The sequence below is a fragment of the Rhinopithecus roxellana genome, chromosome 19 (assembly GCF_007565055.1).
Source record: "Rhinopithecus roxellana isolate Shanxi Qingling chromosome 19, ASM756505v1, whole genome shotgun sequence".
In the NCBI taxonomy this organism is placed as follows: Eukaryota; Metazoa; Chordata; class Mammalia; order Primates; family Cercopithecidae; genus Rhinopithecus; species Rhinopithecus roxellana.
This window is the reverse complement of record NC_044567.1, coordinates 54331546-54358078: the sequence shown is the minus strand read 5'-3', so window position 1 is coordinate 54358078 and position 26533 is coordinate 54331546. Positions and strand designations below refer to the sequence as shown.

The window sequence follows — 26533 nt, the reverse complement described above, 5'->3', positions numbered from 1 at the left end:
AAATAAACTGGGCATGGTGGCGGATGTCTGTAATCCCAGCTACTCAGGAGGCTGAGGCAGGAGAATCGTTTGAACCCAGGAGGCAGAGATTGCAGTCAGCTGAGATTGCACCACGGCACTCCAGCCTGGGCGACAGGGCGAGACTCCGTCTCAGAAAAAAAAAAAATAAATAAAATCCCTGCTTCCTGTTGGGTCCCCCTCCTTGCCTTGAGCCCTCTCCCTCCATTCAGATCCGTCCCCACTAATGTCTCCTGCTCATCTCTTATCCCTTCCTTTTTTCCTCCTGAGCCCTACTGTAATGCTTGGAGAGTTCGGGGGACTGGGGGGTGGGATCACCTGCTGTCTGTTCATGTCTCCCGAGAGACCGCAGGGTCCTTCAGGCTGGGTGGGTGCTGAATATCCAAGGGGGACCAGGTAGGCCTGATTTCCTGCCCTCCTGGAGCTCACTGTCCAGCGGGAAGGACAGGCACCGGACTGGTTGTGACGACTGAGGGGCTGGGAGCAGGGTGCCTTAGCAGCAGAGAGCATGGGGCCTGATGGATGACAACGGAAGGGAGGGACATTCAGGCAGAGACCTGGAGGATGATTAGGATACAGGAAGATGAAGGCTTGGGTGGGATGGGAGTGTGGGTGAGAGGAGAAGAGTCTAGACAGAGGGAGTAGCGTGAGTGGGAGGCCTCATCACAGGAACCCACAGGCTGTGTAGACTGGTTGGGGCAGGTGCGGAGAGGAAGTGAGAGGGGCGGGAGATGAGGCTGGGTGGGGCCGTTGGGACAAGGGGGTGCAGAGAGTTGGGTTTGAGCCATGTGGTCGTGGGAGCCATGGAAGGAGGATTGAATGATCTACCTCACATTTATTTTTTACCTTCTTTTTGTTTTTTTATTGTGGTAAAATACACATCACACACAATGTATCCCTTGAATCATTTTAAAGTATACAGTTCAGTGGCATCAAGTACTGTTCAAAGTGTTTTGTGATCCTCACTACCATTCTCTAGACCGTGTTCATCATCCAAATGGAAACCGTATCCATTAGCCATCACTCCCTCCCCTGCCTCCCCCATCCCTAAGCAACCACCATCTACTTTCTGTCGCTATGGATTTGCCTATTCTGAGCATTTCATAATGCAGGGTGGGTATGTCTTATCTGACATGCTTGGGACCAGGTGTTTCGGATTTTATATATATTTTTTGGATTTTGCTGTCTTTCCATTGTACTTACTGGTTCAGCATCCCTACTCTGAAAATTCAAAGTCTGAAATGTGCCGAGGTCAGGCATGGTGGCTCACGACTGGAATCCCAGCACTTTGGGAGGCTGAGGTGGGTGGATCGTTTGTGGTCAGTAGTTCGAGACCAGCCTGGCCAACATGGTGAAGCCTCATCTCTACTAAAAATATAAAAATTAGCCGTGTGTGGTGGCGCATGTCTGTAACCCAGCACTTTGGGAGGCCAAGGTGGGTGGATCATTTGTGGTCAGGAGTTCGAGACCAGCCTGGCCAACATGGTGAAGCCCCATCTCTACTAAAAATACAAAAATTAGCTGGGCGTGGTGGCGCACACCTGTAATCCCAGCTACTTGGGAGGCTGAGGCAGGAGGGTTGCTTGAATTTGGGAGGTGGAGGTTGCAGTGAGCAGAGATGGTGCCACGGAACTCCAGCCTGGCGGACAGAGTGAGACTCTGCCTCAAAAAGAAAGAAAGAAAGAAAGGTGCCAACGAGCATTTCCTTTGAGCACCGTGTTGGCACTGAAAAAGTTTAGGATTTGGGAGCATTTTGGAGTTGGGATGCTCAATGTGTCAATGGAATCACACAACAGATGGTATTCTATGTCTGGTTTCTTCCACTTAGCCCACTTTCATCCATGTCGTAGCACGTATCAGTAAGAGCACTTCATTCCTTTTCGGGGCTGAATAATGTTCCTTCGTATTGGTGTGCCATGTTTTGCTTATCCACTCATTCATTCATGGACCTTTGTGTCTCTTTCACGTTTGATCATTGTGAATAGTGTTGCTACGAACACTTGTGTACATGTTTTTGTTTGGAAATGTTTTTTGGAGTGGAATTGCTGGGTCGTATGGTAATTCTATGTGTAACTTTTTTTTTTTTTTTGAGATAGAGTCTTGCTCTGTACCCCAGGCTGGAGTGCAGGGGCGTGATCTCAGCTCACTGCAAGCTCCGCCTCCTGGGTTCATGCCATTCTCCTGCCTCAGCCTCCTAAGTAGCTGGGACTCTAGGCGCCCACCACCACGCTCAGCTAATTTTGTTTTTGTATTTTTAGTAGAGATGGGGTTTCACCATGTTAGCCGGGATGGTCTCGATCTCCTGACCTTGTGATCCGCCAGCCTCAGCCTCCCAAAGGGCTGGGATTACAGGCGTGAGTCACCACGCCCAGCCTGTGTAACTTTTTGAGGAGCCTCCAGACTTTTCTACAATGGGCTGCAATTTCTCTGTATTCTTGATAACCTTTGTCATTGTTGTTTTTTTCCCTCTCGATGATGGCCATCCTAGTGGGTGTGATCTGCTTTCTTTGTTTGTTTTTGAGATCGAGTCTCGCTCTGTCACCCAGGCTGGAGTGCAGTGGCACGATCTCGGCTCCCTGCAACCTCTGCCTCCCAATTCAAGTGATTCTCCTGCTTCAGCCTCCCGAGTATTTGGGACTACAGGGCGCCCGTCACCATGCCTGGCTAATTTTTTGTATTTTTAGTAGAGATGGGGTTTCACCGTGTTAGCCAGGATGCTCTCAATCTCCTGACCTCGTGATCCACTTGCCTCGGCCTCCCAAAGTGCTGGGATTACAGGCGTGAGCCGCTGTGCCTGGCCTGGGCTTTTTTTTTTTTTTTTTTCTTCAATTTTGAGATGGAGTCTCACTCTGTTGCCCAGGCTAGAGTGCAGTGGCGCATTCTTAGCTCACTGCAGCCTCCTCCTCCCCAGTTCAAGCGATTCTCCTGCCTCAGCCTCCTGAGTAGCTGGGATTACAGGTGCCCGCCACCACGCCCAGCTAATTTTGTTTTGTTTTGTTTTTTGTTTTGGGATAGAGTCTCACTCTTGTCCCCCAGGCTGGAGTGCAGTGGCGCAATCTCAACTCACTGCAACCTTCACCTCCCAGGTTCAAGTGATTCTCCTGTCTCAGCCTCCCAAGTAGCTGGGATTAGAGGTGTGCACCACCATGCCTGGCTAACTGTTGCATTTTTAGTAGAGACGGGGTTTCACCACGTTGGCCAGGATGGCTGATCTGCTTTTCATTTCAGCGTGGTCCCTGTGTCTCCTTCCTGGAGAATGGCTTGATGGAGTGCAGTGGATGGAGGTGGGCTGGGATGCGGGTGCCATCGTCTAGGTGAGAGATGATGCTTCGGGGTGGAGCGCTGGAACAGCTAGGGAGGTGGTGAGGACTTTGTGATACCCTGGAGGCCATGAGTGGGGGAAGTAGGGACTCAAACATGACTGATTCGTGTCGTGTCCCCGGCGGCTAGTGCTGTGCTGGCACACCGTGGGTGCTTTACAGACGCTCGCGGAATGAATGACAGATCCCTAAGAAGAAATGGGAACCTGGAAGTTCTTGGTGCTCTTCCTGGAGGCCCCTCCTCTGAGGGCCCCGGTTGGTCTTGGACTTGGGCAGCCCCTCTTCTGAGGGAGGCTGCGGGGTCACCTTGGTCGGGGTTATGTGAAGGTGGGGTGGGCAGCAGAGCAGCTTCCAGGGACGACCTCCATCTTCTCTGCGTCCAAGCTCCACAGCCCCCCGGGGAGACCACGTGGGTGGTGCTGGGGCGCTGGAGAGGATGGTCTTTTGGCAGGGGGGCATTCAGGGGCTGCACTGTCAGCTCTGAGGGGGGCAGCGAAGCCTTTCCTGAGCTCCCGAAGGCTGCTAGGAAAGCACTTCCTGTCTGCAGGTTGGTGTCCGAGCCCAGGGACGCTCCTCCATTCTTGGCATTTCTCTCAGGGTTCTGGGAGGGCCTAGAAAGGCCTTGCCCAGCCTTTGCAGTTCCCGTTCCTCCGGCTTCCACTCCACCTGCTGCCCTGCCCTCGGTGCCTTCCCCAGCCGGGCAGCCTTTTAACAGATGGATTTTGGCCTTGGTGGAGAGGGAAGCGCCTTCAATCTAAAAGCTTCAAAAGCTTCTCTCTCCACCCTTCTGTCTTTCCTCGCTCTCTCCCTCATTTTCTCTTCTCCTGTTTTTTTTTTTTTTCCTCGCCTGTTTTCTGTAAATCTTTAAAACAAACACTTTTAAAAATGTCACTTGTCTCTTCTATCTGCAGTCTAGAGCGGGATAAAGCTGTTACCTCCCTTGGGAGTTGGCTTTTGAGCTCTGGGCATGAGCCAGCCCTGTTCCTGATGGCCACAGGACGATTGGCAGAGAATCCCAGGGTGGCTGCCTGTGGCCTGGGGCCTCGCCAGCCGGGGCTCCAAGGCTGTGACCCAGATAGGGAGGTGGGTGGCCCTTTCTCCCTACTCCCTGCTCACCTTCTGGTCCAGGGAGGGACCCAGAAAGGACAGGCAGGGGCCTAGGAGACTTTAGCCAACCTTGGAGCAACAGCAAAAACTCTAGACAGGCCCCTGTGGTTACCCACGTCCGTGTGACCTGTGGGGTCCTGTCAGCCTCCACGTCTGCCTCGTCTGTCTCCAGGGAGAGCAGGTGTGTCCTTTGTGGGCCAGTCGGGAATCTCTTGTTCAGCCCTGTTGGAGGTGTTGGGGGGTGCACTGGGCACAGGGTGTGGTCTCCAGAAACTTCTAGTGTGCACTGCAAGTGAGAAGCACCCTCCTATGCCAGGACCCTGATTGGGCAGGGAACACTAAGTGTACTGAATTCCAGGCTTTGCTATGGGGCTGAGAGGACACTCGCTATGGGGTGTGGAGGGGCCGCAGTGGTCTCTTCATTCATCCTTCTTTATTCACTCCTTCACTCTGTGTGTGAATGGGCAAGACAGGTCAGACACAGCTCTTGGAGTCAGAGTTCTTGAGTTGCTTTTTTTTTTTTTGAGACGGAGTCTTGCTCTGTCGCCCAGGCTGGAGTTCAGTGGCGCAATCTCGGCTCACTGCAACCATCACCTCCCGGGTTCAAGCGATTCTCCTGCCTCAGCCTCCCGAGTAGCTGGGACTACAGGCATGCAACACTATGCCTGGCTAATATTTGTATTTTTAGCAGAAATGGGGTTTCACCATGTTGCCCAGGCTGGTCTCAAATTTCTGACCTCAGGTGATCTGCCCGCCTCCGCCTCCCAAAGTGCTGGGATTACAGGCGTGAGCCATCACGCCCAGCCTAGCGTTCTTGAGTTTGAATTCTGTTTCTTCCACTGACTAGCTGTGTTCCCGTTAGCAAGTCATTCAGCCTTTCCCAAGCCTCAGCCGACTCATCTATATATAAGATGAAAACATCACTCCTTGTCCTGATCATCCTCACAGAATTGTGCTTGGCAGAGGAAGAAATCATAAGCGTCACAGCAAATTGTGACACAAATGTAAAGTCTTTGTGTGAACAGATATTTTTGGAGGGCCTACAGGGTGGGAATGCTGCCCTTGACCCTGTGGGCCACATGGAGATGGTCAAGATAATCCCTGGCCCCAGAGCTGTTACGGCCTGGCGGGCAAAATCGACACATTTCTTTTCCTTTTTTTTTTTTGAGACGGGGTCTCACTCTGTCGCCCAGGCTGGAGTGCAGTGGCGCAACCTCGGCTTACTGCATCCTCCGCCTCCCAGGTTCAAGTCATTCTTCTGCCTCAGCCTCCCCAGTAGCTGGGATTACAGGTGCCTGTCACCACACCCGGCAAATTTTTTGTATTTTTTAGTAGAGACGGGGTTTCACCATCTTGCCCAGGCTGGTCTCGAACTCCTGACCTCATGATCTGCCCGCCTCTGCCTTCCAAAGTGCTGGGATTACAGGCATGAGCCACCGTCCCCGGCAGATAGACATTTTTTGGTGGATCTGGCTGGAAGGTTCTCAACGTGCTTTCTCATTGGGCACTGACTCAACAGAGGCCCTGAGCACTTCAATTCATTCAACACATAGTCCCTGCATGTCCACAGGAGCCAGGCAGTGTTCGGAGGCTAGACCAGTGGGCTTGGAGTACATTGGAGGTGAGCAATGGTGAGGCCCGGCAGCCCCACCAAGACTCGTAGCTGCGACCGGCTCCTCCAGCAGGAAGAGCCTCTGTGTTCTCTCCCCTTAGCAGCTCCTCGCATCCCACCACGCACACTAAATTCCGAGTCTAGGGGCTGAAGCGATGCCTTTTTACTTGGGTGATTTTCTGGCTGGCCTAGGATTGGCCTCTTCCTGTCACCATTTGGTTGTACAAACTGGGGCAGGGAGAGGATCTGGGAAGGGGAGACAGAGATCCTGAAGAGGGCCCTGGTAGTCTCAGTGGCTCCAGCTGCCCGGCGAGGCCAATCTCATGCCTCCTGGGGAGAATATTGCCGTGTCTGTGGATAGACCCTGCCCGCATTATTGACAATGATGCATCATCTTGTCACTTAGGTGACCAGGGCAGCTGGAAATGATTCGGCAGGAAGGCTGAAATGACGGCGTTTTCTCGGCCCTGATTCCCTGTGGCAGGTGTCGGGTCTGCCCCCTGGGGCCTCTGCTCTGAGTTGAGATGTTGCATGAGAAGAGCAGAAGGCAGATGTGGCAGGGCCTTCCCCACACCCCGCCCACTTTACTAGATGCCTCTGGACTCTGAATTTTTTTCCCAACGAATATGTATTTATATATATGTGTGTCTATCTCTATCTATCTATCTGTCTATCTATCTATCTATTTTTTTTTTTTTGAGCTGGAGTCTTGCTCTGTCCCCCAGGCTGAGTGCAGTGGTGTGATCTCGGCTCACTGCAACCTCCGCCTCCCAGATTTAAGTGATTCTCCCGCCTCAGCCTCTGGAGTAGCTGGGACTACAGGTGCCCGCCACCACGCCCAGCTAATTTTTTTATTTTTAGTAGAGATGAGGTTTCGCCATGTTGGCCAGGCTGGTCTCGAACTTCTGACCTCAGGTGATCCACCTGCTCTGGCCTCCCAAAGTGCTGGGATTACAGGTGTGAGCCACCGTGCCCGGCCATATGGATTAATATTTACAATAAAAATTTAAAAATCAGAAAACAGAATGATAGTCAGTGGTGCCCTTTGTAACAATCCAAGAATGGGTTATTGGTATTTAACAGGGTACTTTTGTAGGCATTTAGCGAAGAAAAAATAACTTTCTCTTAGAAAAACGTAATGCCTGTCTCAGGCGCTTTCCCACGCAGCATTGCTTGTGGACTTCAGGTTTGTCTAGGTGGGTGTTTGCACGGCCCTTGAACTACCCATTTGAGGTATACAAAAACTACTGGCTAATTTTTTTATTTTTAGTAGAGAAAGGGTTTCACCACATTGGCCAGGCTGGTCTCTAACTCCTGACCTCAAGTGATCCTCCTGCCTCAGCCTCCCAAAGTGCTGGGATTACAGGTGTGAACCACTGCACCTGCCTAACTATTATCTCTGCTATCTATGTCCAGACAAGGAGCCCAAGGCCGGGAGCAGACTCAATCCCCAGGAAATAATAGGAGCTTGGTCATAGAGCAAATCTGCTGGGGAGCAGATGGCATGATGAATGAGCCCAGTGGCTCAGCACCCCAGAGCTGCTGGGGTGGGTGAGTGGCACTGTGGCCGAGGCCTCCAAAGCAGCAGCACCACACGCATGTCATCCAGAGATTGCCCCTCGGGGTCCCTTAGAATCCCAGCTCTACCACTTACTTGCTGTAGGACCTTCCAGAAATCACTTGCCCTCTCTGAGCCTCAGTTACTTCATCTGTAAAATGGGAGAAAAATTCTGTATCTACCACATAGGGGTGTTGAAAAGATTAAATGAAATTATGTTAAGAGTTTAGCATAGTGCTAATATCAGCTGATATGATGATGATGATGATGATGAATTTTTTTTTTTTTTTTTTTTTTTTTTTGAGGCAGGGTCTTGCTCTGTTGCTCAGGCTGGAGTGCGGTGGCGTATTGCACTCCATCTCTTGGGGCCAAGCGATTCTAGTGCTTCAGCCTCCCGAGTAGCTGGGACTACAGGCACGCACCAACACGCTCAGCTGATGTTTGTATTTGTAGTAGAGATGGGGTTTCCCCGTATTGCCCAGGCTGGTCTTGAATTCCTGGCCTCAAGGGATCTGCCTGCCTTGGCTTCCCAAAGTGCTACTGTTACAGGCGTGAGCCACCGCAACTGGCTGATGATGAAGAATACTTTTCACTTTTTTTTTTTTTGAGATGGAGTTTCACTCTTGTTGCCCAAGCTGGAGTGCAATGGCACGATCTCGGCTCACTACAACCTCCACCTCCTGGGTTCAAGTGATTTTCCTGCCTCAGCCTCCCTAGTAGCTGGGATTACAGGCGCACGCCTCCACACCTGGCTAATTTTTTATATTTTTAGTAGAAACGGGTTTCACCATGTGAGCCAGGCTGGTCTCGAGCTCCTGACCTAAGGTGATCTGCCTGCCTTGGCCTCCCAAAGTGTTGGGATTACAGACGTGAGCCACTGCACTTGGCTTTTTTTTTTTTGAAATGGAGTCTCGCTCTGTTACCCAGGTTGGAGTGCAGTGGTGCGATCTCGGCTCACTGCAACCTATGCCTCCTGAATTCAAGCAGTTCTCCTGCCTCAGCCTCCCGAGTACCTGGGACTGCAGGTGCATACCACCACGCTGGGTAATTTTTGTGTTTTTAGTAGAGAAAGGGTTTCACCACGTTGGCCAGGCTGGTCTCAAACTCCTGACCTCAGGTGATCCTCCTGCCTCGGCCTCCCAAGGTGCTGGGATTACAGGTGTGAACCACTGTGCCCAGCCTAACTCTTATCTCTGCTATTTATGTCCAGATAAGGAGCCCAAGGCCAGGAGCAGAATCAATCCCCAGGAAATAACAGGAGCTTAGTAACAGACCAAATTGGTGGGGAAGTGGTTAACTCTGTCTCAGACTTTTTAAAAATTTTGCTTTTATCATAATCGTGATTTCTTTTTTTTTTTTTTTTTTTGAGACAGTCTCGCTCTGTTGCCCAGGCTGGAGTGCAGTGGCGCGATCTCAGCTCACTGCAAGCTCCGCCTCCTGGGTTCATGCCATTCTCCTGCCTCAGCCTCCCGAGTAGCTGGGACTACAGGTGCCTGCCGCCACACCTGGCTAATTTTTTGTATTTTTTAGTAGAGACAGGGTTTCACCGTGTTAGCCAGGATGGTCTCGATCCCTGGACCTCGTGATCCACCCACCTCGGCCTCCCAAAGTGCTGGGATTACAGGCGTGAGCCACCGCGCCCAGGCCATGATCATGATTTCTAATTGACACATAATTATACCTATTTTGGGGGTACAGTGTGATATTTTGATATATGTATACAATGTGTAATGATCAAATCAAGGTAATTAGCATGTCTGTCACCTCAAACGTTGATCATTTCTTTGTATTGGGAACGTTCAAAATCTGCTCTTCTGGCTATTTGAAAATATACAATAAATTGTTAATTATGGTCACCCTACAATGCTACAGAATACTAGAAATGATTCCTCCTATCTGTACTTTTGTATCTTTGCCAACCTCTCTCTAACCCCTCTCCTGCCCTTCTCAGTCTCTACTGACCACTATTCTGCTTTCTACTTCTATGAGATCAACTTTTTTAGCTTCTGTGTTTGAATGAGAACCTGCAGTGTGTCTTTCTGTGCCTGGCTTATTTCACTTCACATAATGTCCTCCAGTTTTATCCACATCACCATGAATGACGGGGATTTTGTTCTTTATTTATGGCTGGCTAGTACCGTGCATATATACCACCTTTTCTTTTTTTTTTTGGAGACAGAGGCTTGCTCTGTCACCAGGCTGGAGTGTATTGGTGCGATCTCAGCTTGCTGCAACCTCCGCCTTCCGGGTTCAAGTGATTCTCCTGCCTCCGCCTCCCAAGTAGTTAGGACTACAGGTGCACACTGCCACACCCAGCAATTTGTGTATGTGTGTGTGTGTGTGTTTTAGTAGAGCTGGGGTTTCACCATGTTGCCCAGGCTGGTCTTGAACTCCTGAGCTCAGACAATCCACCCGCCTCGACTTCCCAAAGTGCTAGGATTACAGGCGTGAGCCACCGCGCCCGGCCCATACCACCTTTTCTTTGTACATTCATCCGTTGGTGGACTCAGGTTCATCCCACACCTGGGCTGTCGTAAGCAGTAAACACGGGAGCGTAGAGGCTCTTCAACGGACTGATTGCCTTTCCCTTGGATGTGTGCCCTGCAGTGGGATCGCCGGGTCACGTGGTGGTTCTGTGTCTACTGTTTTGAGGACCCTCCGTGCTGTTTTCCACAGTGGCTGTGCTCACTTACGTTCCTACCAGTCGTGTCTCAGGCTCTTGAGCAGGGAGATGAGGTCAGCCAAAGCACTGATGGACCAAACTGCAGTGGCCACGAGCCGGGTGCCAGCTCAGCCGAGTCCTCCACCTCTTGGGGTCTAGGAGCTCCCCATGTGTGACACGTTTGTCAGTTCATTCGGTGCCAGGCCCTGTGCTGGGGCAGGCCAGTGGTCAGAGTGCGTGTTAGAGCCCAGCCAGAGGCCTCTGTTCTCTCTGGGTCAGAGGTAGGCTTGGCCGGGGGAGTGAGTTTTGCTCATCACGTGGATGATCTTGATCACCCAGTGGAGCTCCTGGCTGCTGAGCCCTCTTTCTGAACTTCAGAGCCATGAAAGCCTGCAAGGGCCACGGCCAGATTCCAGTATTGCCCCTGAAGGTTCTCGAAGGCATCTTGTCCTTTCTTTTCTAATGTCCCAGAGAAAGAGGCCAGCACTGGGAGGAGGCAGGAGGTTTGATTGATCTGCGCTGGGTTTTTTTTTTTTTTTTTTTTTTTTTTTTGAGACAGTCTCACTCTGTCGCCCAGGCTGGAGTGCAGTGGCACGATCTCAGCTCACTGCAACCTCTGCATCCCGGGTTCGAGTGATTCTCCTGTTTCAGCCTCCAGAGGGGATCACAGGCACGCACCACCAATGTGTGGCTAATTTTTTTTTGTGTGTGTATGTATATATATATATATGTATATATATATTTTTTTCTTGTGGAGATGGAGTTTCCCCATGTTGGCCAGGCTGGTCTTGAACTCCTGACCTCAAGTGATCTGCCCGCCTTGGCCTCCCAAAGTGCTGGGATTACAGGTGCGAGCCACTGCGCCCAGCCTACGCTGGGTTCTGTAGGTTGGGTTAGAGCATGTTGTTGAAATGAGATCCTAGCCCTGGTCCCTGGGAGCCACGTCACCGATGCTTGATTGCATGGTCACGGGTAGAACCCCTTGTTCTGGACACTCATCTTCCAGTAATGTACCATGGTCACAAGCAAGAAAGGGGAGGAACGAGGATGGACCAGGGGCCCTGTCTCAGTGCCGGAAAACAGCTCCATGCATTTGTCTTTCTAATGAGTGAGACTTTCATAGATAGAGATAACATTATTATAGTAATTGAATAAACCAGGCAGATTTATCCTGAAATGCTGTAGTCTGTCCCCACTGAAACCGTTATTTAGTTTGAACCAATGATGGAAGCTCCTAATCCATTATGTCACCAAGTAATCTTATTCAGAAGAGTTAAGACTTAAGACACAGAGTGTTAGGGCAGAGTGTAGCAGTGGCTTAGCTGGGAGGCCGGTTGGCTCTGTGATAGGGAAACTCCCAGTGCTTGCAGTCTGCTGGGGGATTTCTTAGCATGGATGGTTCAACACGCCCCTGTGCTGGGCTCTGTGAGACAGGCTCCTTCTCTTCTTGGGCTTACTGGGAGTTCAGCCAACACATGGGACGCCTTATTACACAGTGTATCCTCCCAGTAGCACCAGTTTTTGGTCCAATTCAACAGTCAATGTTTACTTTTTATGACTGTGTAAATGTTATTTATCGTTATGTGAGAGGGCACCATCATCATGTTTTATTTCTTGCATAACTTTTCATGTTTCTTGGAGTTAATGATTAACTCCTGTTTCTGCCATTAGTATTGTTTTGTATGGACCTATCATTATTTTTCTTTTTTAATTTTTGAGATAGGGTCTCACTCTGTCACCCAGGCTGGAGTGCAGTGGCACAATCACGGCTTACTACAGTCTTGACCTCCTGGGTTCAAGCGATCCTCCTACCTCAGCTTCCCAAATAGCTGGCATCACAGGTGCTTTCCACCATGCCTGGCTAATTTTTGTGGAGAGACTTGGTCTCACTGTATTGCCCAAGCTGGTCTCAAACTCCTGAGCTCAACCAATCCTCCCTCCTTGGCCTCCCAAAGTACTGTAATTACAGGTGAGAGCGACTGTACCTGGCCTATTTTTCTACTTTTATTTTTTCTACCACAATTACTTTAATAGATAGCCCCTCCCTCCCTCCCCCATCTCCACCAAGCTTGCATCCATCAGATATCCTGTCAATTCCATCTTTTCCCCCAGGAGATCTCACTTCCAGAGCCCCCCCATCCTCTAGTGATAGTAGCCCTCCCAAGAAAGGGTGCAAGGGAGTGAATTTTTTTGAGCTCTTTCATATTTCAAAATGTCTTTATTGGTTGATAGTTTGCCTGGGTATAAAATTTTAGGTTGAAAATAATTTTCTTTGAGAATTTTGAAAGTTATTACATCATTGCCTACTAGATTCCAGAGTTGCTGTTGAAAAGTCTGATGATATGCAGATTCATATTTCTTTTCTTTTCTTTTTTCTTTTTTTTTTTGAGACAGAGTTTCGCTCTTGTCTCCCAGGCTGGAGTGTAATGGTGTGATCTTGGCTCACTGTAACCTCTGCCTCCTGGGTTCAAGCGATTCTCCTGCCTCAGCCTCCCAAGTAGCTAGGACTACAGGCATGTGTTACCACGCCCGGCTAATTTTTGTATTTTTAGTAGAGACGGGGTTTCACCATGTTGGCCAGGCTGGTCTCGAACTCCTGACCTCAGGTGATCTGCCTGCCTCGACCTTTCAAAGTGTTGGGATGACAGGGGTGAGCCACCACGCGTAGCCCAGCTTCCTATTTCTCTGTATATGGTATGTATTTATATTTTCTCTCTGGAGTCATTGAGAATTTTTCATTTGCCCAGGTGTTCTGAAATGTCCTGACAGTGTTTGGGATGGATCTTGTGTCTTCACTGTGCCGTGTACTTGGTGGACCCCGAGACTCAGGACCTCAGTTCTGGAAGATGTTCTTGTACTATTTCCCTGCTAATCTTTCTGTTACGGTGAAACAGCAGCCATTTTATGATGCTCGAGTTCTGCGGGTGAGGAATTCAGCTAGAGCGTGTTGGAGATGATGGCTTGTCTCTGCTTTTGCAATGTCTGGGACCTCATCTTGGGTGGCTCAGATGGCTGGAGATGACTGCGACAGTCAGCTGGGGCCGTATGTCCGGGAGCTGGGCTGTGTGCTCATAGCATCTGCTGGAGCTGAGATGCCCAAGGTGGTTTCTTCGTGTGCATGGACGGGGATGTTTGGAACATCTGGGCTGCTCTCTCCATGCAGCCGCTCCCTGTTCCCAGCCACAGCACTGACGGTCTCAGTCAGGCCTTTCACGTGCGGGCTTGCTTTCTCCGGAGCAAATGTTCCTAGAGGTTGAGGTGGAAGCTGCAAGAGCTCCTGTGACTCATTCCTGAAAATGAGGTAATGTTATGTCTGTCTCATTCTGTTGGTCAAGACTGAGTCACAGGGCCAGCCCAGGTTCAAGAGGGGAGCGCACAAAGCCATCAGTACCAAGAGATGCCAGCTTTGGGTACCAGCTGCCAGCTCCCCTCCCCTTTCTCTTTCTGGGAACTTTCTTGGTCAGCTATTTGATCTTTTTTCTCTTCCCTTTTTTGTTTTCTGTATCTTTATGTTTTTGTTCTACTTTTTGGGAGATTTCCTCAACTTAGTCTTTTCATCATATTTCTTTTTTCCTCTTTCTTTCTTTCTCCTTCCTTCCTTCCTTCCTTCCTTCCTTCCTTCCTTCCTTCCTTCCTTCCTTCCTTCCTTCCTTCCTTCCTTCCTTCCTTCCTCCCTCCCTCCCTCCCTCCCTCCCTCCCTCCCACTTTTCTTTTCTTTTCTTTTCTTTTCTTTTCTTTCTCTCTTTTTTTTTTTTTTGTTGAGACGGAGTCTCACTCTGTCGCCCAGGCTGGAGTGCAGTGGCGCTATCTCAGGCTCACTGCAAGCTCCGCCTCCCGGGTTTACGCCATTCTCCTGCCTCAGCCTCCCAAGTAGCTGGGACTACAGGTGCATGCCACCTCGCCTGGCTAGTTTTTTTGTATTTTTTTAGTAGAGACGGGGTTTCACTGTGTTAGCCAGGATGGTCTCAATCTCCTGACCTCGTGATCCGCCCGTCTCGGCCTCCCAAAGTGCTGGGATTACAGGCTTGAGCCACCACACCTGGCCTCTTTTTTTTTTTTTTTTTTGAGATGGAGTTTTGCTCTTGTTCCCCAGGCTGGAGTGCAATGGCGTGATCTCGGCTCACTGCAACCTCTGACTCCCAGGTTTAAGTGATTCTCCTGCCTCAGCCTCCCAAGTAGTTGGGATTACAGGCACCCACCACCAGGCTTGGCTAGTATTTTTTTATTTTTAGTAGAGACGGGGTTTCTCCATGTTGGCCAGGCTGGTCTCGAACTCCTGACCTCAGGTGATCTGCCTGCCTCAGTCTCCCAAAGTGCTAGGATTACAGGCGTGAGCCACTGCACCCGGCCCCCTTACTGTTATTTTAATGGGCCTCAGAAGAAGTGGGATAATAAATGCGTGTGGTCATTGTGACAGGTTCATCCTGGAAGCCTCAACAGATTGCAGAGTATCTCTATTTATATCTCCTAAAGGAGGTAAGGGTACATACTTATCACTGCTTAAACGTGATTTTTTATTGTGATAAATGTCATACATCCACACTGAATGAATCGTAAGATGAACACGCCTGTCCTCGCCGTCCAGGTGAAGGGCACTTTCGGGTTGGGAAAATACTGATACCCCACACCTTGTGACTCCTGGGTTTTGCGAGTGAGTTCTGAAGCTGCCTGAGGCTATGACCTTGTGCGCTGGCAGCCTCTGCTCTGACCATGGCGTAGGCCAGGCAGTGCCAGGCAGAGCTGCTGACCGCGGGAGGGGAACTGCTCTGTCGGCAGTTTCTGAGTGACGGCGTGCGTTTGAAGGGCTGGGTGCACAGGCACCTGGCTTGGTGATTTCTTCTGTGCAGGGGAAGCGGAGCCTCTGGTGTAAGAGGGGACTTGCCTGCCACCCCCTGCTTGGCATGTGCTCTTCCCTGGGCGCCCCCCTCCCAGCTCATCTCAGCAGGCTGCCCTCTTACCTCTCTTTCCCTGCCCCTTGGAGGGCTCCTGTTCATTTTTGCTTCATGAAAGCCGGCAGGGCACAGTGGCTCATGCTTGTAATCTCAGCACTTTGGGAGGCCGAGGTGGGCAGATCACCTGAGGTCAAGGGTTTGAGACCAGCCTGGCCAACATGGCGAAACCCTGTCTCAACTAAAAATACAAAAAATAAAAATAAAAAATAAAAATTAGGCAGGGCATGGTGGCCCATGCCTGCAATCCCAGCACTTTGGGAGGCCGAGGCAGGCAGATCACCTGAGGTCAAGGGTTTGAGACCAGCCTGGCCAACATGGAAAAACCCTATCTCTACTAAAAATACAAAAATTAGGCCGGGTGCGGTGGCTCATGCCTGTAATCCCAGCACACTTGGAGGCTGAGGTGGTGGATCACGAGGTCAGGAGATCAAGACCATCCTGGCTAACATGGCGAAATCCCATCTCTACTAAAAACACCAAAAATTAGCCGGATGTGGTGGTGTGTGCCTGTAGTCCCAGCTACTCGGGAGGATGAGGCAGGAGAATGGTGTGAACCCGGGAGGCGGAGCTTGCAGTGAGCGGAGATCGCGCCACTGCACTCCAGCCTGGGGGCAGAGCGAGACTCCATCTCAAGAAAAAAAAAATACAAAAATTAGCCAGGCATGGTGGTAGGCACCTGTAATCCTAGCTACTAGGGAGGCTGAGACAGGAGAATCACTTGAACCCAGGAGGTGGAGCTTGCAGTGAGCTGAGATCATGCCACTGCACTCCAGCCTGGGCAGCAGAGCAAGACTCCATCTCAACACCACCAACAACAACAAAATCCCAGGCCGGGTGCGGTGGCTTGCGCCTGTAATCCCAGCACTTTGGGAGCTAAGGCGGGTGGATCACGAGGTCAGGAGATTGAGACCATCCTGGCTAATATGGTGAAACCCCGTTTCTACTAAAAAAAATACCAAAAAAATTAGCCGGGTGTGGTGGCGGGTACCTGTAGTCCCAGCTACTCAGGAGGCTGAGGCAGGAGAATGGTGTGAACTTGGGAGGCGGAGGTTGCAGTGAGCTGAGATCGGACCACTGCCCTCCAGCCTCGGCGACAGAGCGAGACCCCATCTCACCAACCAACCAACCAACCCACCCCAAAAGCCCTACCTGCTGTCCCTGAGGCCTCCACCCCTCCCATGGCCTCAGCTTCCACCTCTGTTCTTGTTGCGCCCGTCCTTCTGCTTAGGTTTCAGTGCTGTTCTGATCCCATTTGGGTATCCCAGGGGCTCCCGACTTGCCGCGTGTCCAGAAAGAGAGCCTTATCATCTGCGTCTCGCAAAGCCGCCTCTCCTCCTCTGTGTCATGGCTGAAGCGTCCGTCATTCCATTTTCTGAAACCCAAGTCATTTGGTGTGTTTAGCTCTCAGCCCCTCCTTTACTTTCTGTCACCAAATTCTCTTAATTTTGCTCCTGAAATGCCTTATGACTGACCCTTTCATGTCATTTCTGCGGCTGTGAGCGCAGTAGAGGGCAGCGCCCCTTGGCCCCTTTTCAGTTTTCCCCTGACCCCTCCCTTCCAGCCACTCCGTTCTCTCTCTGCTGCTTGCAGAGTCCTCCAGCAAAGCTCTGCAGGTCATGGGCACCCCGCCTCCGGCCCCTTGGCTTCCTCCCTTTGCCCCCGAGAGACAGTTCGGCGTGCGGCGCCTTTTCCCAGCATCACTGTCCGCACAGCGCCAGCACTGTTTGTCCTGTGTGTGTGTGTGTGACCTGTCTCAGGCCCATAACGTTTTCCTTCAGCTGGCTCAGGTGTTAAAAATTCAATGGACTTGTTTCAGAAGGCACCTTTACGTCACTACCATAAAAGGAAAATCGGGGTGGTCTGCCACAAAGAGGGTCTCTGTCAAAGCTCCGTAAGTGACTGTCATAGTCAAGACCATGCCAGGTGCCCTCAGGGGCCATCAGGGATGCACGCATCTGCTCTGGGAAGCTGTGGGCCATGGGAGCTCCTCTCCAGCGGGCCCCTTCTCCTCCTCAGAGGGAGTGTAGCACGTGGTTAAGGCCACAGACCCTGGAGCCAGGTGTGTGTCCAAGCCTCGCTCTGCTCCTTTCCAGCAACATGACCTTGGTCCGGTTAACCTCTCTGAGCCTCATTTTCCCCGTCTGTAAAAGGGGTTAATACTGTTTCCTTCAGTGGACTGTGGTATTCAATGAGATAGTGTACGTGGATCACTTCACGCAGTGCCCTAACCCTTGAGGCCTGTTTGCTGGCATTTGCCCTCCCCTGCCACTTTTTTTTTTTTTTTTTTTTTTTAAGATGTAGTCTTGCTCTGTTGTCAGGCTGGAGTGCAGTGGATCTGGCTCACTGCAACCTCCGCCTCCCGGGTTCAAGCGATTCTCCTGCCTCAGCCTCCCGAGTAGCTGGGATTATACAGGCCCCCGCCACCCTGTCTGGCTAATTTTTTGTATTTTTAGTAGATACGGGGTTTCGCCATGTTGGCCAGGCTGGTCTCAAACTCCTGACCTCTAGTGATCCACCTGTCTTGGCCTCCCAAAGTGCTGGGATTACACCTGTGAGCCACTGTGCTGGCCTGCCCTCCCCTTTTGCCAGCCTGCTGTGCGCTCGAATGGTATGATGTGTCTCCTGGGCATCAGCAACACTGGTGGTCTCTCCGTTGTGCTGGTTACCTTCCTCTGTGTTCTGCCTGTGTGCCCTCCCCTTCCCCGTTTCTCCCGTAGGTCACTGCTGGACTCTTCTCTGGGCCTAGCCATTGCCTTCTGTGCGATCCCGTAGCTGGTCTCCCAAGGACAGCCAGCCCTCTCCTCCTTGTGACCTCATGGCACTTGATTCTGCCTCTCTCGTTTTACCCCCATGACCCCACAATTCATGTTTGGCACTTGGGTCTTTCACGTGGCTGTGCCATGCCTGCAGGATGGTTTTTTGCATTTTGCCCAGATCATTTTCTCAGATGCTTGTGAATCTCACAGATGTCACCTCCCATGCTGAGACGCCACCCTTAGTCCCTGAGAACTCAGACTTAAAACACACAAGAAGAAGACGTTGGCCAGTGTCCCCTCCTTGCTCCCCGCTGTGGTCCTTGGGCTGGGTGGAGCTGGCTTTCCCGTTGCAGTGGGAAGGAGCACTGGAGTGGGAGTCAGAGATCTCAGGGTGGAGGTCCAGCTCTCGTATTTTCTGACTCTGACCCCAGGCTCACATAGAACTCGGAATCTCTTCTGGCTTGGGTATGAACCATAAAGCATGCGTCAGTTCTAAAAGCTGCTTGTCTGGTGAAGGCTTATTTTCCCAGTGTGAGGATTTGCCTTCGTGGGTACATTGGTCCATCACTGTGAGATTCGTGCACAAGGAAGCCCAGATGCCCCCAAACAGAGGGCTGTGGAGGGGCTGTAGAGGTTCTGTGGGGGGTCTGCCCACAGGGTCCTGTTCCTCCTGGCTCCTGCCCTTTCTCCTAGTCCTGGTTCAGTTTTGGACTTCAGGTCCTCTAGGGAAGGACAGTGCTGTCCTCATCCAGTGCACCTGGAGAGCAGCAGGAGTGTCTTCTGAAGCTGCAGCCAGAGTCTGACCCAAGTCTCCCTTTGTGCCCACATGCAGCCACGTGGTCCTGTGCAGGGTGTAGCCTGCAGCAGAGACTCCAGCTGGCACATCTCCCGCACAGCCTGGGCCTCCTGCTCTCTGTCTGCTCCGTGCAGGGGACCAGTAGCCCCCTTTGACCTTCTCCCTTTTCTGTCCCCTCACTTGAGGGCCCTGACACTTTATAAATGGGTGTCCAGGACAGGCGCGCTGGCTTACGCCTATAATCCCAGCGCTTTGGGAGGCTGAGGTGGGTAGATCGCCTGAGGTCGGGAGTTCGAGACCAGCCTGGCCAACATAGTGAAACCCTGTCTCTAATAAAAATACAAAAAATTAGCTGGGCGTGGTGGCGGGCGCCTGTAATCCCAGCTACTTGGGAGGCTGAGGCAGGAGAATTGCTGGAACCCAGGAGGCGGAGGCTACAGTGAGCCAAGATTGTGCCATTGCACTCCACCCTGGGCAACAAGGGCAAACCCCATCTCAGAAACAAAAACAAACAGAAAAACAGGTGTCCAGAAGCTAGTTGTGCTTCCTGACATGATCCTCCTGGAGACTTTTTTTTTTTTTTGAGATGGAGTCTCACACTGTTGCCCAGGCTGGAATGGGCGATGCTCTTGGCTCACGGCAGCCTCTGCTTCCCGGGATCAAGTGATTTCTGACTAACTTTTGTATTTTTAGTAGAGACGGGGTTTCACCATGTTGGCCAGGCTGGTCTCGAACTCCTGACCTCAGGTGATCCGCCCGCCTTGGCCTCCCAAACTGCTGGGATGACAGGCGTGAGTCACCGCGCCCGGCCCCTCCTGGAGACTTGCTGCTCACTTCCCTCAAATGTGGCCTGAGGTGAGTTGGAAATGGGGCCTCTTCCTTGGAGAATAGAAGAGAGGCTTGCTGTGGGGTTTGGGCGGCTCCCTCGGCTCTCCAGCCTCCACGTGCTTGTTTACATGATGAGGCTGTCGGGTGGTATCTGGTGCTTTCTCCCATGGCTGCTGCTCTCTGTTTCCGTGAACCCTGGGATTGAATTAGGGGTGGGGATGGCCATTTGGCATTTTCTGCGGAGTCCTTTTTTTTTTTTTTTTTTGAGACAGGGTCCTGCTCTGTCACCCGGGCTGGAGTGCAGTGACGTGATCACGGCTCACTGTAGCCTTGCCCTCCCAGGCTCAAGTGATCCTCCCACCTCAGCCTCCTGAATAGCTGGGACTACAGGCACGCACACACCGGGCTAATTTTTAAATTTTTTATAGAAATGGGGTTTCACCATATTGCCCAGGCTGGTCTCGAACTCATGGGCTCAAGCAATCCTCCTACCTCAGCCTCCCAAAGTGCTGGGATTACAGGCGTGAGCCGCCTCGCCCAGCCATCTGGGGAGCTTTGAATCACCAGAGGTCTACAGTTGGTGCCCCAAATCTCTGGAAACCTCTCAGAGTGTGTGCTGGGATGGGCTGTGACCCCAAGGTCAGCCCTGCCAGGTGCAAACAGGTGCGCAACACCTGCTCCTTCTCAAGCTACCCATTCACTCCGCTTGTGGGAGCCTTTTGTTCCTGAATCCAATGTCCTCTTCTCTCCCCCACAGTCGGCCAGGTCTGCTGGGCTCATGCCCTTTCTCCCTTCCACATTGGCCCCAGCACAGGCATGAGGGTCATCAGTACTCTCATCTCCATGTCTGTCCCCTTGGGGCTTGGAATTGAGCCATGTGCATACACCCAGGGCCTGGCGGTTCCCACACAGCTGCTGGGCTCCCATGTCCCTGCCTCCCAGCTTAGCATCCACAGTATGTGGGGCAGCGAGTGCCCAGATCTGAAGACGTCACTGCCCCTGTCCACCTCTGCCTTCTGATCAGCTTTCTGCCTTGGCTCCTCCTCCTCCCTACCCATTCTTCCAGTTGATTTGAGCCTTGGCCACAAGGCGACCAGCTATTGTGTCTTTGCTGCGTACCAGGCACTGTGCTAAGTGCTTTCTGGGCCTTATGGATAACACCCCATGAGGTAGATAGTAGTCACACCGTTTTACAGATGAGGAAGCTGAGGCACAGAGAGGTGAGATAACCTGACCATGTAGTGAACTGGAGTGGTGCTGGAGTATTGATTAGCAGGAGTATTGATTAGCAATTGCATCCCATTCCCCTCTCCCTGCAGCCCCTGGCAACCACTCATCACCGTTCTGTGGATTTGCCTGTTCTGTGGATTTCATGGAACTGGAGTCACACAGCATGTGGCCTTTTGTACCTGGCTCCTGTCACTCAGAACCGTGCTTCCTAGGCGCATCCATGTTGTAGCATGCATCAGTTCTTCATTCCTTTTCTTTCTATTGTCTTTATAGTCATAAGCTATCATTGTTTGTTTTTATTTTTATTTTAAAATTTTATTTAATTAATTAATTTTTTTGAGACGGAGTCTCTGTCTGTCGCCCAGGCTGGAGTGCAGTGGCATGATCTCGGCTCACTGCAAGCTCCGCCTCCCAGGTTCACGCCATTCTCCTGCCTCAGCCTCCTGAGTAGCTGGGACTATAGGCGCCGCCACTACACCTGGCTAATTTTTTTTGTATTTTTTTAGTAGAGACGGGGTTTCACCGTATTAGCCAGGATGGTCTCAGTCTCCTGACCTCGTGATCTGCCCGCCTCAGCCTCCCAAAGTACTGGGATTACAGGTATGAGCCTCGGCGCCCGGTCACTTATTTTTATTTTTTTGAGATGGAGTCTCGCTCTGTCACCCAGGCTGGAGTGCAGTGGTGCAATCTCGGCTCACTGCAACCTCTGCCTCCTGGGTTCAAGTGATTCTCCTGCCTCAGCCTCCTGAGTAGCTGGGATTACAGGCGTGCGCCATCACGCCGGGCTAATTTTTTGTATTTTTAGTGAGACGGAGTTTTGCCGTGTTAGCCAGGTTGTTCTCGAACTCCTGACCTCAGGTGATCCGCCTGCCTCGGCCTCCCAAAGAGCTGGGATTACAGGCGTGAGCCACTTCTCACGGTCCTATTTTTATTTTTGAAAATTAATTATTTTTACTTCGTATCTTTTTATGGGTGAGCAATATTCCACAGGATGGAACAACCGACTTTTATTTATCTGTTCGTTGGCGGATGGACACTTGGATTGCTTCCCCCTTTTGGCTCTTATGAATCATGTTTCTTGTTCCTTTTAATTTGGTTTTCCCGAGAAGCTCTTTGCAGCCCAGCTGTCTGTATTCCTGTAGCTTGGCTATTTGGAAAGCAAGAGAAAGCGTAGCTGAGCGTGGGTGGATGGCTGGGAGCGGGCGTGGGGAGGGATGCAGAAAAGGGAAGTGTCAGGCTTTGGGAGAACCCTGTGTGGAGGGGGCCTTACTCCTGGCCCCAGAGCCATCTGCTGCTAGGTGAGTGTTTTTCCTGTGGTTGATTATTAACCAGTGGTTATGATCCTGAGAGTCGGTCCCCAGGCTAGAACTGGTACTCATTTGAGATGCCAGGAATGTTTTCCAAGGCATTTAAACAGCCCTGGACCCTTGCGTCTGTCTCCCCTTGGAGACCACATCAACATTTTATGAGTTATAATAATAAGAATCATCATCATCATAGTCTACATTTATATAGGACTTCATGTTTTATTTCACAGCTGTTTTTTTTTTTTTTTTAAATTAACTAATTTTTTTGAAACGGAGTTTCGCTCTTGTCACCCAGGCTGGAGTGCAATGGCGCGATCTCAGCTTACTGCAACCTCCGCCTCCTGAGTTCAAGCGATTCTCCTGCCTCAGCCTCTCAAGTAGCTGGGATTACAGATGTGTGCCACCACGCCTGGCTAATTTTTGTATTTTTAGTAGAGATGGGGTTTCACCATGTTGGCCAGGCTGGTCTCAAACTCCTGACCTCAGATGATCCACCTGCCTCAGCCTCCCAAAGTGCTGGGATTACGGGCATGAGCCACCTCGCCCGGCCACAGCTGTTATTTTTAACTCCTTGGTACATTATTACCCCATCTTTGCAGATGAAGGAAACAAGACACAACGAGGTAACTAACCAAGGCCTCATAGCTGGGTAGCGGGCAGAGCCAAACTGGAACCCAGGAGTCCCTTGATTCCGAGTGTAGGATGCTCTCCATAGCGATGTGTGAGACATGACAGTTGCAGTGACCTCCACATGGTCTGAGGCAGAGCCCTCTGAGGGTGGAGGCGAGGAGCCTGCAGGCCTGGGTGCTGTCACAGGGGCTCCCCCAGGGGTCTGCCCAGCTCCGTCTGGGTGAATTGTGGCCTTTGACTCCTCAGTTTCCACTCCAGGCCCCTTTGACCATTTCCTCCAGAGATTTGCATTTAGCCAAAGCTGTCTAGGATGCGTCCTCGTCTCCCTGAGCCGCCCCGTGTGCCCCTGTGTCTCCTGTGCTTCTAGGAAGGGAAAGAATCCCAGAATCCCAGAGCAGGGAACATCAGTGCCATACGAGAATGGGCAGTGCCTCCAGGACCCCCGCAGGTGGCAGAGGCTCTCTGACCCGCCTCTCCAGCCTGCCCTTACCACCCTTCTCTTTGAACTGAGTACATAATTTTCCTCTTCTCCCCCTCTGGCTTCTCTCCATCCTCTTTTTCCTTTCTCTGCTTTCCAAGCTGTCCCCATCTCCAACCCCTCCTCTCATGGGTCCCTGTGGGCGCCTGGGTGGGTCTGGGACCCCGCGTCGTTAGAGTTGCGTGCAACTGTGGGGCTGGGTTGCTTGAGGGGTGCAGCTTTCAATCTCAGTGCCTTGACACGTGGCGAGATGGATCCCTGTGGGTCACAGGGAAGTTGTCACCTCGGCTAAGGATTTACCTTGTGCATCTAATGAGAGCACATTCAAGGTTATCCCTTGATAAAATCACATCACTTCCACCTCCTCATGTGTGATATGTTTGCCTGAGTGGGAGAAAAAGGGACAGAATTGCATCAAGCACCGTGTCACTTAACTCTCTCTTATCTCAGTGCCAGCTGGTGGCTGGGCTGGGCTGTGCCTGGTCATCCTTGGGAGGGTGGCTCACGTGGAAATGTCATTGTCCTGGGAAAGGACAAGCCTGAGAAGAGCTGATGAGAGCAGCGGTGGTGAGGCAGAAGCAGGATTTTATCTTCATTGTTTTCGGCTCTTTAGGTCAAGGCTAGAACCTGGGGCCTGGGTGCTGCATTCATTTCCTAGGGCTGCCGTTACCAAGGACCTCAGATGGCTTAAAGCCACATTTATTATTTCAGTTTTGAGGCCAGAAGTCCAAAATCAAGGTGTCAACCGGGCCATGCTCCCTCTGCAGGCTCTAGGGAAGAATCCTTCCTCACCTCTTCTAGCCTCTGGCAGGGTCGGCAAGCCTCGGCATATGTTGGTTTGCAGCTGCATCGCTCCTGTGTCTGCCTTCGTGGTCATGAGGCATTCTCACTGTGTGTGTCTTCACATTATTGCCTTCCCTTCTTTTTTTTTTTTTTTTTTGAGACAGAGTCTTGCTCTGTCACCCGAGCTGGAGTGCAGTGGCGCGATCTCGGCTCACTGCAGCCTCCACCTCCTGGGTTCAGGCGATTCTTTTGCCTCAGCCTCCTGAGTAGCTGAGACTACAGACACCCGCCACCACACCCGACTAATTTTTGTATTTTTAGTAGAGACGGGGGTTTCACCATGTTGGCCAGGCTGGTCTCGAACTCCTGACCTCAGGTGATCCACCCACCTTGGCCTCCCAAAGCACAGGGATTACAGGTGTGAGCCACGGCGCCCAGCCAGCCTTCCTTGCTTATAAGGACACTGGTCCTATTGAATTAAGGACCATCCTATCGACCTCATCTTGACGTGATTATATGTGTAAAGACCCCATTTTTAATAAGATTCTATTCATAGATACTGGGGGTTAGAACTTCAATATATCTTTTTTGGGGGACACAGGGTGACCCATAACAGGCAGTTAGCTCTTAAACAGGAGGGAAGGTTGGAGCCAAGAGTGAGGATGGTACAATGTGGCCCTTGTCCCCCATAGATGCCGCTCAAAGCCATCTGTGTACCAAGGCGGGGTAGGTCCTACCTTGTGACCTAGAGCCTGTGTGTAGTTCTGATTTTTAAAATTTTAATTTTAATTTAACTTAATTTAATTTAGTTTAATTTAATTTAATTTTATTGAGACAGAGTCTTGCTCTGTTGCCCAGGCTGGAGTGTGGTGGTGCAATCTTGGCTCATTGCAACCTCCGCCTCCTGGGATCAAGCGATTCTCCTGCCTCAGCCTCCCGAGTAGCTGGGATGACAGGCGCGTGCCACCATGCCCGGCTAATTTTTGTATTTTTAGTAGAGATGGCGTTTTGCCACGTTGAACAGGCTGGTCTCGATCTCCTGACCTCAAGTGATCCACCCCGCCTCAGCCTCCCAGAATGGTGGGATGACAGGCGTGAGCCACCACTCTGGGCCCAGTTCAGATGTTTTTGAGGGTGGCGGTCATGCCTTCTGCCCACCCTGGCACCCCCTCTGGAGTCATGGACACAGCACTGGAGCTTGCATGAGGCTGGTCACCACCGGTGCTCATGTCTGCTCTAGCGCCATCCAAGTTCCCAGGCGTCATTCGGGAAATCCTTCTGGTCAGAAGCTGCCTTGTATTCCGACTTGAGAGTCCGCCTCACTTCCTAGAGAGCGGCCCCAGGAGCTCAGCCAGTGTCCAGTAGAGACCGGCCCCAGGAGCTTAGCCAGTGTCCAGTAGAGACCGGCCCCAGGAGCTTAGCCAGTGTCCAGTAGAGACCGGCCCCAGGAGCTTAGCCAGTGTCCAGTAGAGACCGGCCCCAGGAGCTTAGCCAGCATCCAGGGGGAAAGGGCTGGTGCAGGGGAGAGGGGCTCAGCTTAGGGAATGTTGGCTGCTCTGCCCTTTTGACCGGGACTCAGGGCCTTGGACAATAATCTGGTGCCATGGGTGTAGACATCTTGTGCCTGATGGGGAGAAATAGATGGCATGACTGTGCGTATGAGCGTCCCATGACCGGTGATGTTAAAACCAGCTCTGTCCTCCTCTGGACTGTGTGTGCCTGGAGAGCCAGGGCTCCTGTCCATCAAGGTGCGTGTGAGCCATCTCCAGAGGTCCTCTCCTAAGCCCAGAGTAGCCCTATAGCATCTGGTGGGGGCTTGCTTTACTTCCCCCTCTGCATGCTTTTCCTTGCCAGGCTCCCAGCCTCACAGAGGAGGAGGCTTCATCCTCACCATGGGCCTTGAGAGGACCCAAGGGTGATGCCCTCCTGCTTGATCATTCTTCCTTTCCCCCATCATGGCTCTCAAAGACCAGGCCCATTGAGGAGGAGCTGTGGCTGTTTGGGAGTGGGCTAGGTGGAGGAGGGGGTGAGCCTCTGCTGGACCCAGCTCTGTTGTGTGCACAGGCAGGTGAGTGTCTGGCAGAGCAGCCAGGCTGGAGCCTACGGTGGTAACGTCCAAGGCCGTACATGGAAGGAGGCTGGCAGCTCTAGCTGAGAGGTAACAGGAGCTGGTGCCTGCCTTTGTGTGTGTGTGAGTGTGTGCACACACCTAGGTGCTGTCTTGGCTCTGATGGTTTCTTGAGCCAGTTACAGCCCTGGATCAGGCAGGAGGGTCTCCCCTCTCCAGCTGTCAAAGTTTATATCAACAAGGTCCAGGAAGAAAGAAAGAGGAAGGGAGATGGGGAGAAGACAGGGATTGCCAGGTTCAGGTTAACAGGGTGGAGTGGATCCTCTGCCAAGCCAGGTAGTCCCCAGGCCCTTCATCTGGCTCCCTAGTTGACCACAGGGAAGGGTGGTCAACCGCAGGGGCAGGCAGGGGTACACATGGCCCTGTGG

The 26533-nt window shown here is 51.6% G+C and overlaps 1 protein-coding gene across 7 annotated transcripts in view; it reads left to right on the top strand.

Moving 5' to 3' along the window:
- RAP1GAP2 (RAP1 GTPase activating protein 2) overlaps positions 1–26533 on the top strand; it is a 255997-nt gene that overhangs the window by 91426 nt on the left and 138038 nt on the right. The window contains exon 1 of one of the 7 annotated variants that reach the window (XM_030922802.1): positions 13170–13201. The exons of 5 other annotated variants lie outside the window; for them this stretch is intronic. In XM_030922802.1, the coding sequence (XP_030778662.1) occupies positions 13182–13201 (20 nt within the window). In that variant the 5' untranslated portion in view covers positions 13170–13181. Of the gene's footprint in view, positions 1–13169; positions 13202–13558; positions 13579–26533 lie in introns of those variants that run through there. One more of the 7 variants, XM_030922803.1, reaches the window with a different exon arrangement.